The 15,265-nt window shown below is 50.8% G+C and overlaps 2 protein-coding genes across 2 annotated transcripts in view; one reads left to right on the forward strand and one right to left on the reverse strand.

Annotated features, from left to right (window-relative positions):
* Positions 1-548, reverse strand: part of COL4A1 (collagen type IV alpha 1 chain) — a 148,672-nt gene extending 148,124 nt beyond the window's left edge. Inside the window, exon 1 of the mRNA XM_032246203.1 lies at positions 331-548. Within this exon, the coding sequence (XP_032102094.1) occupies positions 331-414 (84 nt within the window). The 5' untranslated portion in view covers positions 415-548. The remainder of the gene's footprint in view (positions 1-330) is intronic.
* Positions 549-667: 119 nt separating this feature from the next.
* Positions 668-15,265, forward strand: part of COL4A2 (collagen type IV alpha 2 chain) — a 197,899-nt gene continuing 183,301 nt past the window's right edge. The window contains exons 1-3 of the mRNA XM_032246202.1: positions 668-922; positions 1,247-1,334; positions 1,456-1,510. Of these exons, the coding sequence (XP_032102093.1) occupies positions 1,291-1,334; positions 1,456-1,510 (99 nt within the window). The 5' untranslated portion in view covers positions 668-922; positions 1,247-1,290. The remainder of the gene's footprint in view (positions 923-1,246; positions 1,335-1,455; positions 1,511-15,265) is intronic.

The raw sequence follows: 15,265 nt of genomic DNA on the forward strand, positions 1-15,265 counted from the left end.
AGCCGCCGAGCATCCCCGCGACGCGGGTTCAAATCCCGCCGGCTCTCGGGCACCGTCGCCCCGCCACAGCGCGGGTTGTTTCTCCTCGTCTCCCCAGAGGAGGTCCCTAACTATCCAGTACCCACGCCATAACAAAGGAGGCTTGGTCCACCGATGCGCGATCGTAGCCCACAGGGACACCCAGCGTGCACTGGCCCAGAGAATGCACCTGGCCGTGCCATGCGCGATCCCTAAGGGGCAGGCGGGCGGCTCCCGGAGCGGACAAAGGGGCCTCCCTGGGCGCCCGGGCTCAGGGCGGGACTCGGGGAGCGGAGCCGGCCGAGGACTCACCTTCGCAGCGGCCCGGCTGCGCTCCTCGTGGAGCAGAAGGGCGGCGGACAGCAACAGAAGCCAGACGCCGAGCCGGGGCCCCATGGTGGCGCGCCCGAGGCGGCGGGGGACGGCGGGGGACGGAGGCCAGGCGTGCGGGGGCCGCGGCGGGCAGCTCGCTCTCGGAAGGCCGGGCTTCCAGCGCTGCGCACCGTCCCGGGTGCGGCGGCTCCAAGCGGAGACCTGAGCGCGGCGGGCCGAGCTCCCCAATTTGTTGCCGCTGCCCCCTCCCCCTGGCGCTGCGCGGGCGGCGCCTCAAAGGGGAGGACCCTGCGGCGCGGGTAAGAGGCGGCGGGAGCGCGCAGCCAGGGAGTGTGGCCGCCGTGCGCCGGGACACCAGGGCTCCGCGCTCCGCACCCAGGGGCTCCCGCGTCCCAACACCCTGCGCCCGCGCTCTCGCCGATCCAGGCCGAGGACCCAGAGAGGCCGCCCGAGCCCCCGAAGCCGGCGCCGAGAGAGCCCAGTGAGGGCGGCCGCGCTGCCGGTGTGCGCCGGCGGGTGCCTCTGGAAGGGCCAATGCGCGCGGGCCGCAGCCCCTGAAGCCGAGCCCAAGGTGAGAGCGACCCCCGAGCGGCGCCCAGACACTGGCCCGAGAGCTCGGGCTTGGAGCGCCCTGTGCGGTCTGGGGCTGCGGGCTCCTGCCTGGGAGTAGAAACCGGGAGGGTGGGAGAGCGGGGACGGAGCTTCTCGGCCAAGCAGCACACACGGGGGCCTAACAGGAGGCTCTCCTTTCCGGGTCGTGGCGGGACGGCCCTCCGGTCACTCCTGCATGCGGAGGCGCCCCGCGCTGTCCCCGCGTCTCGCGGACCGAGACCGGCGGTGAGGATGGGCTGCCTCCCTCATCCTGCGCTGAACTCGCTTCGTCTCTCGCCTCCAGGATAAGCGGGACTGACCCGGGCCCAGAGCGGACTCACCGCCAGCATGGGGAGAAACCAGCGCGCGGCGGCCGGCCCTGCCCTACCGCGGTAAGCGACTTTCTGCCTGGTCCCCGTGGGTCCAGCTCGCAGGGACTTTTCTATGTAGCTCTTGGGGATTCACAAGCTGGGCCCGCGCGTTCATGTCCCTGTTCCTCCCTTTCCCATTCAGGTGGCTGCTGCTGGGGACTGTGACCGTGGGGTTCCTCTCCCAGAGCGTCTTGGCGGTAAGTCCTGGCCCCAGCCCCACGCACTTGGACTTGCGCGTCCGAGAGTGGTGGGGACGTTTGAGTGGCCTCGCAGAGGGCAGCTCGTCCGGGCCCTCCCGAGTGTGTGTGTGTGCCTGCAGGTGTCCGCCAGCCTGCCCACCCAGGTTCTGAGAAAGCTCGCTCTTCCCGCGTGATGTGTTCCACCTTTCCTTCCCAGGGGTTCCCAGCGTCAGTCCTGTGCTTTGCAGGCGTCGGCCCTAAAGCTGAGAACTTTAAATGTAGCCTAAGGCACCGTTTACTCGCTTTGAACAAATATGCAGCCACAGAGTCGAGGGAAGAGTGTCAGTCCCTGGCAGTGAGGCGCCAGGCTTAGGGCAAGAAAAAGTTTTCCTGGAACTCGGGAGCTGGTGGGGAGGCTCTGTCAAGGGCTGAGGGCTTTTTGTGTTTTTAAATGGGAGGCTCTGGGTAGAGGGGCGGGGCGAGGAGGCGTACAAGACTACCTTAGTATTGTTTGAACTGAACCGTTGCGATGGAACAATGGCAGAAAAACCGCGTTCTCTCCGGAGTCCTGGTCCGGCCCTGGAAGAGCCGCTCCGGGCGCCACCCTGGGACCCCGTTGCCGGAGCCTGCCCCTCCACACTGGCCATGCACAGCCCCGCGGTACCGTGGCTGCAGTTGGCGACTGCACTGCGAGGCTCTGCACATTTTAAACGTTTTGTTTAAAGAGTAGGAGCCACTTTTACTGAGCTTTATGTAACCATGGCTAAAATGAACGGGTTTGGTGGGGGTTTTCCGCTCAGGACTCAAATGTTTAGACAGGACCTGAAAGCAGAGGGAGCTTGGGGGATGCCCGCTGCCCCACCTCTCCTTCCCGTGGCCGACGGAACCTGTGGCGGCCAGGGTCCAGGTGGGTTCCTCCTGGAAACGACCCCTCTCTCCTCAGTGTGCACTGTTTCCGAGCACCACCCGGGGACAGAGGGGAAACATGTTCGTGATTTCATCTGAATTCTGGTGTTTTTACATCGTTCTGCCCTAATGCAAAACAAACCAGGATTTTAAAGACAGTGAGTGGCAAGGAGCTACTCGCACTTGGGAAAGAGCTGCTAACTTTGCTTTTCCGCTGCTGTTGGCTCCGGTTCAAGGCCCAGGTTGGAAAGTAAAAGGAGGACTCGGAGACTTTGACCAGAGCACTGCAGGCCAAAGTTTTCTTCAAGTTCTGGTCTGTGTCTCCGTCCTTCTCCCAGCCCTGACTTAAGATCAGAACCTAGATAGTTGAACTAGCGCAGTGACCCTGTGAATTCTAATGCCAGGCCTGTATGCATTTAAGACGTGACTCAGATTTATGAACCAGAAGCGACGCATGCATGCGCATACACATGCACTCAAAGGCAGACGTCCCTAGAAAGTATCAAATCGGGCTGCGTGTGCTTCGGTGGTACCGATGCCCGCATCTCTCTGTCCCTAGAGTCACTTTTATAATACCAGTCTGATCGTGCTTAAGGCTAGTGGGAGTCCCGGGAATTCTTTTCTGAACTCATCCTAAAATTGGTGGAAAGACCACCGGGCACCTAGGTCTTCAAAAGAACCAACTAGCCTGGGCAGGCGGCGCACCCCTGTAATCCTAGCACTTTGGGAGGCTGAGGCCTGCTGATTGCCTGAGCTCAGGAGTTCCAGACCATCCTGGGAGAAACGCGGTAAAACCCTGTGTCTACTAAAATACAAAAAATTAGCCAGACCTGGTGGTGCCTGCCTGTAATTCCAGCTACTCAGGAGGCTGAGGCACAAGAATTTTTTGAACCTGGAGGCGGAGGTTGCAATGAGCCAAGATTGCACCGCTGCACTCCAGCCTGGGCGACAGAGCAAGACTGTCTAAAAAAAAAAAAAAAAAAAAAAAAAACCAAACCTAGGTACTAAACATAGCTCTGCCCTAATCTCTTAAATCCAGAGCCTCAGTTTCCATACTTTGAAGTATGTGTTCTTACAGAGGCCAAGTACCCTAAGGGAGATGAGACACCTCTATGCCTCCCCAAAACCTCATCAATGCTGCAAGCTCACCCTCAGTCTCTTTTACCCTTTGATCTCTGGGTGGGACCAAGATGATTGATTGCCCAGCAGAGCTTCGCAAAGTGCAGGTCCCTAGACCTGCAGACCTAGCTCACCTGGAAAGGCTTGGTAAGAAGTCAGGTCCCCATCTCAGACCTTCCGTTCAGACATTCTGGGGTGGGGTCCAGGACCCTGCTTCCCACATGATACCAGAATCTGGGAGCCACTGAGCTGGGGTATGGGGTGGAGAGGCAGTTGAGACGACCTGCCAACTTACTTTATCTCCCTGGGCTTTCGATTATAACTCTACAGATAAAAATTGATATTTTTAATCATTTCACTAGGGACCTACTAGTATGTGTTGTTAAGAGACTTAAACATTGTTACTTTCAGCAAGTGGCTGCTTGTTGACTTCTTGGTAACCACTGGCTTGAATGGCTGTTCCTTGTGAAATAAGGCTTTGATTTTCAACTGTGTTGATGAAAGAGTTTTCTTAATTGTGACAAGGACTTTTTCCTGGGTAGGTCAGTTCAGGAAAAAGGGCTGCCGCTCCGTGGTTGAAGAGCTTGGTTGCAGAAGCAGCTGGGATGGGTAGTGAAGAGCCTGAATGATTGCTGATTGAGCACTTCCTGTGTGTAATTTGTCTGCACTACTGCTTGTAATCCTCACTGGAAAACATACTTAGGAGCTTCGTAGCTATTATTACCCCATTTTACAGGTGAGAAAAGGCACAAAGGTTTGAAGCCCTTGCCCAAGATTCCTGTCTTTGTAACTGAATGAGACGGATTGGCACCCAGGCCCATTCCTCCACACTGAGCTTCCTAGGGCCTGAAAGTTGGCCGGGAGGGCACTCCTGAGCTCCAGTCTTTGAGTCTCCTGGGGTGTGGGTTCTTTCTCCCTGGTCTTGGCCTTGGACTAACAGTAGAGCTGGCACTGACTCCTAGGAGGGAGGATCTCCCCTCCTTCCTCCTCTGCTTCTCCCACTCTGAGGATCAGGGGCACTGAGTGAAGGAGAGAAGCAAGACCCTTCCCGAAGGGAGGAAAGGAAGCCGAAATCCCATGGGGTGGCCTGTGCTCTGGACCCAGTGTGAAGCCAGCTGCTCCGATGATGCCTTTTCTAAAGGTGCCCTTGTTTGAACGCAGCTTCAAGATGCACAAAATGCTTTCGTGTAAGGCAGTGTGACACAGGGGTCCCATCCCAGACTCGAGGCAGGTGCCGGGGTGGTTCTCAGCTGGTTGGCAGCTGAGGGGCTGCTGCCTAGAGTGCGCACTCACCAAGCCTCTGCATCCTAGTTCTCCTCTCCCCCAAGGCAGAGGTGTTACTCATCCCACCCGCCTCATAGGTGGGGCAGCTGTGAGGTGTGTGGGTGCATGCGAAGCACCTTAGAGGCTCTGGCACCGCGTGGGTGCCAAGCAGTATCCCCTGGGCCTGTTTAAGGGACAATCCCCTCGGCTACCTGTTGTAACCTTCATGGAGGCTGAAAAGTGCTCACTGCAGCCACTCGGAGCATTGTCACTTGTGTCCAGAGGGTGGGCAGCAGCTTTCAGGGATCAAATATGCAGCAGGCTGGGCATATTCCTGGGACTTCTGTCCCGGACCTGGGGGTCCTCGTAGGTATCAGTGTGGGGCCCCTGCCTGCCGCTTAGTTTCCAGGCTGCCCTTGGGGTGCCAGCCCCAGGAAACTCACCTGGGCTTCCTGTTGGCTGCCACCACCTTCCCTGTCCTCCAAGCCAGCAGCCACAGTGGCAAGTCCTTTCTGAGGGCTTTGGGATGGGGAGGAGAGGTGTTCAGTGCCGTCTGAGGCCCAGAGCTTTCTGTAAGGATCAGGACAAATAGTTCTTTCTACATTCCCTGGAGCCTAAGCCCTATTGCTCAAAGACGGGCCCCTGCAAAGAAGGGAAGAGCACTGGATTCCTCCCCTGCTCGTGGAAAAACAAGCACATCTCAGCCCTCTGGAGGCTAGTAAAGTCTTCCTCCCTGGGTGGCTTGTAGGACTCGGCCATGATAAATAATAGCAGAGATTTGTCAACAGCATCCCAGAACGAGAGGTGGGTAGGAGGGGCGAGCCGGAAAGCGCAGGGAAGGGAAACAGTCTCAGTGCGACCCGGCGACTATGTGTGGGGCCAGAGAGAGAGGTGAAGATCAAGGAAAAGGTTCTAGAATAGAAAAAATGATTTTGCTAAAATATTAAAAATCAAAGAACTATGTTTAACTTTGTTTCTGGGGAGAGGGAAAGAAAATTGGTGTGTGGTTTAAATAATCGAGAAACTCAAGGGAAAAATTAAGTGCCGTGGAAATGTAACTTTTCAACGCTGTTGATAATATAATGAAGAGATCACCACCTAGCAAGTGGTCCGGGAATGTCTCATTCTTTTTATCTGGAGAAGAATGTTTGTCTTTGATTAGAGGGTTTTGGGGAAAGCTCTGAAAGTGGCCTCTTGCTTTGTATCTGCTGGCGCCTGTTGTGTGATCACTGCTGAAGGTGGGAGTCACTGTCTGCAGCTCCTGGCCTTGGCTGACCTGGCTTGTGAATCAGGGCCCAGGAACCACACAGCAGTCTTGAGAGGCCGTAGCGTCTGACCCAGCCCGCAGCTAACCGGCTCCTGGCTTCAGGGCAAGCTGCTTCCCATGCTTAGGCTCTGGGGCTGGGACGCGAATGTTGTGTGGTATTGAGCTCTCAGGCGATGGACATACCATGAGCGAGCCGGAGAGTCAGAAGTAAGGGCCAGGCGCTGAAGCTGTGCTAAGACCTGTGAGGGTGAGCTGGGGCCTCCACTGTGATGCTGGGGATGAGAAAGCCCTTCCAAACAAGCTCCAGAATAGAACTTATCCAGCCTGCACCAGGACATTGCTTAGAAATCAATATGCCGCATGGGACTTTCTATCCTCATGGTGTGGAGAAGCTTCCAGAATCCAATAAATACGTGACACTTTTCAGTTGAGATGAGAGAAAGGGCAGAGTTTCTAGACAGTCCCCTCTTGCTGTTTCCCTGTGGTGGCCACTCCCTCCAGTTAATGAGACCCTCTCAGGACAGGTGATGGCCTCAGTGACTCACTGCTCTTGATTTCACTGGTGCCCTGGAGGACTGTAATTTTTATTTTGTTTACCCATGAAAGAAGAAGGTGGTGTCTAATCTTAGGGAGACTTCATGGGTGTCTCCCGTGGTCAGAGAGTAAATTTCAAAGGAAGTGCGAGTAGTCCCTGTCCACCCAGCACCCCTGTCCTGGGTGCTGGGTTCCAGCCCGTCCCTCCCTCCTGAGCTCCTGGCTGGCTCCTGTGCTCTGCTTCGAGGTCTTCTGTTGCCTTGGATGAGGCTACCTTTTGAAGTAACAGGCTTTTTTGTAAAACCTGCTCCTTTAAGTGTAGCGCGGTATCCTGGGGCAGGTCCTGGGACAGAAAAACTACAGCAGTGCAAAAACTGGTGAGATTCTAGGACAGTCTGCAGTTCGGTGTGCTAATGTTAATTTCTGTACCAACGCTAATTTCTTAGTTTTCACAAAAATGTGCCATAGTTTTATAAAATGTCAATATGGCATCATGATGTCTGGGTGAAGGATATATAGGGACTCTCTGCACTATTCTTTGCAACTTTTCTGCAAATCTCAATTGCTTCAGAATTTAAAACTGCTCCCAGAAGTCATCAGCCAGTCACATTTGGCGTGCATGAGTCAGACAGACAAGTGCGCACAAAGCTGAAAAACAGCCAATCTTGTATTAGCAGATGTGGCCGGCAAGAGGAACGTGTTGGTCCCATTCCTTTCTCTGATAGAGCAAGTGCAAACAGAAGTCACTTCTGCTTAGTGGGAAATCCAGCAGAGGTAGGCCCAAGCAAAGCCTGAGTGAAAGGATTTGTGTCCCCTGGCCTTGGGCGGAGTCATTTGTGAAGATGGGGGGGTTTCCTCCGTGGAGTTTCTGCAGCATCACGTGGGAGACCCAGTGGAACTGTCACGGCGCCTCTTCTTGGCTGGAGAGGGAAGTGGTTGCACCGTTATTTCCTGAGCCCGTGATGGAATGGCAGGCTTGTATCAGTGTTGCTGCAAGGACACAATACATGACCAGGGAAAAGCCCGCTGCTGCCCATACCCACTCACCCTTAGGAACACAGCAGGCAGTCCTCCTGGGCTGCACAGAATGGGAGCCCCTTTCCGCCTGTCTAGGAAACCCCTTGGGCAACAGGGACGGGCAGGTGTCAGGTGGCTGGTGGAGGAGGTGGGCCGCCTGCACACATGCTCCCTGCATTGCCACAGGCCGTGGCAGTGGTATTCGGAGTCACAGCCTCTCAGTGGCCGCAGCTTCCGTATTAGTTAGAGACCGAGCAAGAGGCCCAGAAGGAGGATGGTCAGGGGCCAGTGGCTGTTGCCTTGCATGTTTTCCTGTCACCACCCTGCCATTGACACCAGAAATGAGAAGAAGCATGAGCAGAACAGCCTCTGCCTGGCCCCTGCCAGCTCTGCTCTGCACACCCTGTCAATGACCCGCAGTAGGGGTCACACACCTGCACACGGCTGGAGCCTCTGTCCTTTGCAATTGAGTCCCATTTAAGAGTCTAGCTAAAGTGTCTTCTCTACTGATAGGGTTTTAAATACTTTAGGATCACGGGTTATAAGTCATCGTTGTAACTCCTATAGACTTGAAGCATTTGTTTGTTTGTTTTTGTTTTTGGGATGGAGTCTTGCTCTATCATCCAGGCTGGAGTACAGTGACGTGATCTCAGCTCACTGCAACCTCTGCCTCTTGGGTTCATGTGATTCTCCGGCCTCAGCCTCCCATGTAGCTGGGATTACAGGCACCAGCCACCATACCCAGCTAATTTATGTATTTTTAGTAGAGATGAGGTTTCACTGCATTGGCCAGACTGGTTTCAAACTCCTGACCTCAGGTGACCCGCCTGCTTCAACCTCCCAAAGTGCTGGGATTACAGGCATGGGCCACCACGCCCTGCCATCATCCTCTTTTTCTCCCAGAAGCATGTCTTCCATAGCTGACAGTGCTGCTCCCATGATCCAAGTTCAGGGCATTTTGCATCGGCCCTCGTGGAATGATTCACAGGCACCTGTATCTGCTGAAGGCCTGAAATCCAGTGGGCCCTCCACAGAGCTTCTTACGTAAATGATTGCAGTTAGTTGGCAGCAATGCAAGCAAATCCTTTGGGTGAGGAGTACAGCCATGGAACTATTAATAAAAGATGAGATTAAAAATGTATTTATTCTTACTGTGGGTTTTTTTCCCCCAAATTAACTGCTTTCTCCCACTGGATGAAAACTAGCTGTATATGACGATAAAGGAAGCATGGATCAGTCCAGGAGAGATTTGCATTTTTTCCTAGGGACTGTTTCAGCCCCACCCATAGAATTCCTGTTCTGTTGCTTTTACCCAGTTCAGTGATCTCCCATGTGAGAATCAGAGAAGAATGTGTGTTTTTTAATTTCATGGACTGATTATCTGGTACCTGGTAAATATTATGTAACAATATTTTTCCCACATGTTGAGTATTTTTGGATCCCTGACTGTGGAGTGGTGGGACCCTGTGAGAACCGAGAAAGGCTTCTGTTCGTGCACAGGGTCAAACACACATGCCCTGGGCTGCACCAAAAGCTGTGGTTCATCTCCAAATTGGATGAAAGGTAGGGGTCCCCTGGGAGATTCTTTTCGGGATCACCAGAACCAAACCTAAGAGAGCATCCCTAGCGTTCTTGAACCTCTGGGAGCAGCTAAAACACCCTGGGGAGAAACACAGCAACTCCTGTTGGCTGAGCCACTGGGCTGGGAACTGCCCTAAATCATGGACGGTTCACAGATGGGTAAACTGAGGCATGTGCCAGAAGGCGTCGGGTAGGGCCAGTGGGAACAAAGTGCGGAGTAAAACCTAGGACTTGCCAGTTCTAAAACCTCTGCTCTTAGCCACTGGCGAGGTGAATAAACCCCAGCCACAGAACAGATATGCACAGGTAAAATATGTCAAATGTTGTATATGTAAAGTACAGATATATATATATTATATGTAGAAAATATATTATCAATCTGCATGGAATGTACAGAGATAGATGATAGAGATAAAAGAGAGAACACACACATCACACACATACATGTGTACCCTGTGCCCACACAGACACAGATGCACACACATACATGCATGCATATAGACATACACATGACCATAGACACACACTTGCACATATGGACACACTTGCACCCCACACATGCATACAAACACAGATGCACATGCATGCACATATAGACACACACTTGCACCCCCACACACAAACAGATGTACACACATTCATATAGACATACACATACATATAGACACACACTTGCACCACACACATACAGACACACAGATACACATACAGACACACAGATGCACACACATGCACATAGACACACATGCATAGACACACTTGCACCCCCACACACATACACAGAGATGCACACACATGCACATAGACACAAACACATATATAGACACACACTTTCACCACATACAAACACACAGATGCACACACATGCATATAGACACACACTTGCACCCTGCACACACATACAGACACACAGACACACACGCATATATAGACACACACTTGCACCCCCACACACATACAGACACACAGATGCACACACATGCATATAGACACACACGCATATATGACACACACTTGCACCCTGCACACACTACAGACACACAGATGCACACACGTGCATAGATACACACATGTACACATGCATACATAGACACATGTACATGCATATACCTGAACACACACTTGTACCCTCCACAAACATATACGTAGACATACATGCACATGCCCATAGATGTACACATGCACATACACAGAGACACACATGTGCACCCCACACACATACACATAGAAACATATGCACACACACATACAAACACGTTCATGCATGCATACACACACACACACACTTAGCCGGAGGATGCTCCTGGTTTCTTTCTCCACGAGGGCAGCTGAGGCAGAAAGAGACGGTGGATGCCTCTGGGGAGCAGCAAACAGACCTGTTTCTTTAGGGTCCTTTCTGCAGAGAGGCTGGTCGGAGGCATGAGGGGAACTGAGTATCCTCATGAGCTCTGAAAAATAAAGGCTAAGATGACTGCACTCAGGAGAGGTCCTTAAAGGATGACCAAGAAATATGTGAGAATGGGCAAGGAACAATTTCACCTGCAGAACCAAGAGTCCTGCAGACACAATCCCAACCGGCCCTCTCCAAGTCTGGCTTGAAACTGCAGGCCACTAAGGCAGATGCTGCTAAGGGGAACAGGAGGGGCAAACACAGCTTTGTGTTTGGCTATTGGAAAATTGTTCTAGTTGTAATTTAGAGAAAGATTTACTGAGCTCCTATGGGGCAGAAGAAACCTTCCTAAAATTATCTTAGCCGTACAGGAGACCCAGTGGACACTACAGAGTGATGGCAGGATTCCATTTTCCCTGGACCAGTGCCAGCTTGACGCTGGGTCTGTTCTCACTACCCTGTGTTTGTGCTGGTGTTTTTCAATGGAAGTCCCCATGGGCTAACAGGAGGACAGGTGTGGTCTGTTAAAAAGAGGTTGAACCTGTGGGCTTGAGCGCAGCGACTGGGAAAGTCACTTTTCCTTTCTGAGAATGCTCGTCTTCATCTGTCAACAGGAATGCTCAAAACTATGTCCCAGGGTCTCAGTGGGACCGTTTATGTGTCATTCGTTCATTAAATGAACGTGTCCAATGCTACTAGGAATAATGGTCACTCACGAGTTCTAGAACATTCATCCTCCCATGGATTCACGCCTGGGTCAGAGCAAGGGCAAGCTAGGAACCGTGAAGTTTGATCAGGGAGTGCGTTTGTGTGTGAGCATATGTGCATGTGTATGTGTGTGCACGTGTGTACACACGTGTTGGTGCATGTGTGCGTGTGTGCATGCATGTGTGAGTGCATGTGTGGGCATGCATGTGTGTATCCATGTGTGTGTGGTGCAGGGTTGTCCAACCATCTGACCCCATTTTAAAATAATTATGTCATCTGGGATTATTTGTGATAAGAGAGCAACCTGCAGATGTTCACTATTTGAGGGTCAGTTTATCTATTTGCTCCCTATGAGACTTTCAGTATAATAGATTTCATGTGCAACTGTGCTTATCAGCAAGCACCTATAAGAGCCCCCACTCACCCTGCTCACAGGAAACGTCAGGACTCAGGCATGGGCCCCACAGGAATAGGGCCAGCTGGGGTCTTGGGTTTGAAACTGCTTTTGCTGCTGCCTGGCCAGGTGATGTTGCGGGAGTACTCAGCTCATTACACTTTAGTTACATTTCACTTACACTTTAGTTACATTTAAACTGGGTTAAAATAGTTCTTGCCTTATGCATGTGCTGGGAGGAGCAAGAAGAAATTGGCTGTAGAGAGTTTAGCAATCTTAGCATTGTAGTGCTTGATAAATACTAGTTAATGTCTACCTGGCTTTAGGTTGTTGTTTTTTAATAAATGTGGGTCTTCATCCTCAATACCTAAATAACTTGAAGCCACATAAAGTTCAAGTCAACTAGAGTTACTGTTGGGAACCATGGTCCCAGGACAGGAGGAAGTGGGCCAGTGGGACCGGCAGGTGGGAGAGCCTTGTGGGAGGAGGTTCTGGTCTTCACGATTCTGGTGCCCAGAGTGCTAAGACCCTGCAGTGTCTTGGTGGCTCTGAGCAGGTGGCCGCCAGGTGAGAACTGGTGGAGATGCGCCTTCCTGATGCCTTGAGACGGTTCTTTCCATTTTCTTTAAGTTTGGGAGATGTCAGCCAAAGGAAACATTTTAATATTAATTAAAGTTCAGTCAAGGTGTAACTTAACTTATTTCCAGAACAAGTGGAAACACTTATAAACAAAGAACAATTTGTTCAAATAACTGAGACACAAGTATAATTTAGCCAAGCAAGAAAACTCAAGAGGCTTTGGTTTGGTAACATGATATAAAAATGCAAAACAGAATCTTAGGAGAGAATTTCCTTCTTAAGAGAGAATAAAGATTTCCCTCCATACCATTTCCTAGCAGGGCAACTACTTCTCAAATTGGCACGGAAAGGCCTTCCCAGACTAGACTGTACCCTCCAACACCCAGGTGAGTAAGGCCAAGGCATGGATTCCCTCAGGAAGATTCCAGCTGGAAATTTCAGGGAAGAACATCACCTCCTTCCCTTTCTTCCTTACTTGGTAATTGTCCTAATTGTAACAACCATCCAAGCTACGATTCAAGACCAAGTAGGGACCTGAGGTGATTTCCTTGCTCTGTAAATCCAGCTTCCTTTCCTAGCTGTTCCCGACAGCTCTCAGCGCTCCCTTCCCTTCCCCAAGACAGTCTTAGCTCAGACAGGATTTCCTCAATCTTAGTCATCAGGTCTCACTGTCCAGCCTCCTCCTTCCTGTTGTAAAACAAGGAATCTTAACAGCAAGTAGGCTGAGATTTTATATCTTTGTGATAGGCCAATCTCCTGCCAGTATGTGCAGACATCAGGCTTTCTTGTGCTTACCCACATCAAGGCGCCAGAGGTTGGAAAATCAGGGCATTTCTGAGCCTGATTCTAAGCCCCACACGGCACCTGAGTTTCAGCTGTCTGCCTTGGCTTTCGTGAATGTGTCTCTGCCTACCTGAAGGTTCTGGTTCTGGCATCCTGGGCTCTCCTTTGGCCAGGCACAGCCGCACAACCCAGGAGCAGTCCTAACCCGTTATGTAAGGTGGCAAGGTGGGGCTGGTGGGTGGCACTGCCAGGTCACCTCTGGGCACTGGGTGACCCAGTCATTGGCCCCCTACGGCGACCCCCTGCTGCGTGGGTGACACTCACACCTCCCCTGAGCTCCCAGTGCTGAGATTTCTGGGCAATTTCTCTGCTCTCCAGCTAAAGTGGTTTGTTTTCTGCTTCTCACCTGATTGGAATTTAATGGTCTAGAAACAAATGAGTTATTTCACTCAGGAGGGGGAAGGAAGTCAGATTAGTCATGCTGGCGATTGATTTCTTTTTTTAATCCAAGAATTCTTTACTTAAGAAGTAAAAGCAATTAAGAATAGTCCTGAATCCTGTCTAGAAGTTCTAGAACAAGGAATGGGATGATGCCGATAGATACTTCAAGTCACTGGAAAGTTTAGTTCCCTTAGAACAAAGTCTAACTCAGAGGCCATCTGCTTCTTTTTATATAAAAACAGAGCAGTGTTTTTATATAAAGAAAATAAATGTGTTTAATAGGAAAGCTCATAGAGTTCATCCATTTTAAAGGCTGCATTTTTCTCCTTTTAATGGCACCTTTCAAAAGCGCCTCCTCTTTCAACACTTGCAGCTCATCAGTGAGAGAGAACAAAAGACTACCACTGTTGATTCAGGCAACATTTTTGCCTTCATGTTGATTTTTCTTCCTCATTGGGTTTAATTAACTAGAGTCTCTAAGAATAAACATAGAAAAAAAGGCCTGTTTCATGGGCTTTTCTTAGCCTTTCATATTAAAAAAATGACCTTAGATCTTTATTCTTTCTAAATACTTCATGTGTTTAAAAACTAGGTAACTTTCCTGTGATAAAAAATAAAATCTTGGCACATTATCAACCTATTACCTACCTTAAACACGGTATTTGTAAACCAACCATCTGAAAGTAATCTTATTAATGTTACATCAGGTCTCATATGTGTGTATTTATATAGTGTGTGTGTATATGTTTGTGTGTGTGTATATATATATATGTACATATACACAGAGAGAGCACATATATGTCATGCAAACCTGCATCCATTTTTAATACTTCTTCATTGTTGTAAATTGTGGTAAAATATACATAACATAAAATTTACCATGTTACCCATGTTTAAGTGACTGTTCAGTGGCGTTAAGTGTACTACATTCCTGTTCCACTGTCACCACTGTCCATCTCCAGAACTTTCTCATCATCCCAAACAGAAATTCCATGTGCATTAAATAACTCTCCATCCCATCCTTCTCCCACCCTGTTAATCTAGTCTGCTCTCTGTCACTGTGAGTGTGACTGCTCTAGGGGCCTCATGTAAGTGGAATCATGCAATGCTTGTCCTTTCGTGATGAGCTTGTTTCATTTAGTGTAATGTGCTTGTATGAGTCTATGTTCATGCTACTGATAAAGACATACCCGAGACTGGGCAATTTACAAAAGAAAGAGGTTTAATCGACTTACAGTTCCACGTGGCTGAGGAAGCCTCACAGTCATGGCAGAGGCCAGGAGGAGCACGTCATGTCTTACACGGATGGCAGCGGGCAGAGAGGGACTGTGCAGGCACGGGAAGTGCCAGATGCTTATAAAACCATCAGATCTCATGAGAACTCACTATTAGGAGAAGAATATGGGGGAACCACCCCCATAATTCAATTATCTCCACCTGGCCCCACCTTTGACATGTGGGGATTATTACAATTCAAGGTGAGATTTGGGTGGGGACACAGCCAAACCATATCAGTCCTGAAGGTGTATCCAGTGATAGCACGGGGCAGAATTTCCTTCCTTTTTAAACCTCAGTAACAGGGCTATACTTCTAAAAGTTCTTACTTTTAAACTCACTTTTGTTTCCTTAGTTGACAGGTTTCAGTTGCTTAATGTCAGGCATTGCAAATGAAACGGGTTTAGCAAATGGTCTGCGACACCCAGCTCCAGATGAAGGGGCCGCGGGGAAGGGATCCTGGGGCTGGCCTGCCTCTCTGTCCCTCCGAGGCGGCCTGCCTCTCTGTCCCTCGGA

This window comes from Sapajus apella, unplaced genomic scaffold (genome assembly GCF_009761245.1).
Source record: "Sapajus apella isolate SASKATOON/1434 unplaced genomic scaffold, GSC_monkey_1.0 scaffold60, whole genome shotgun sequence".
Classification (NCBI taxonomy): Eukaryota; Metazoa; Chordata; class Mammalia; order Primates; family Cebidae; genus Sapajus; species Sapajus apella.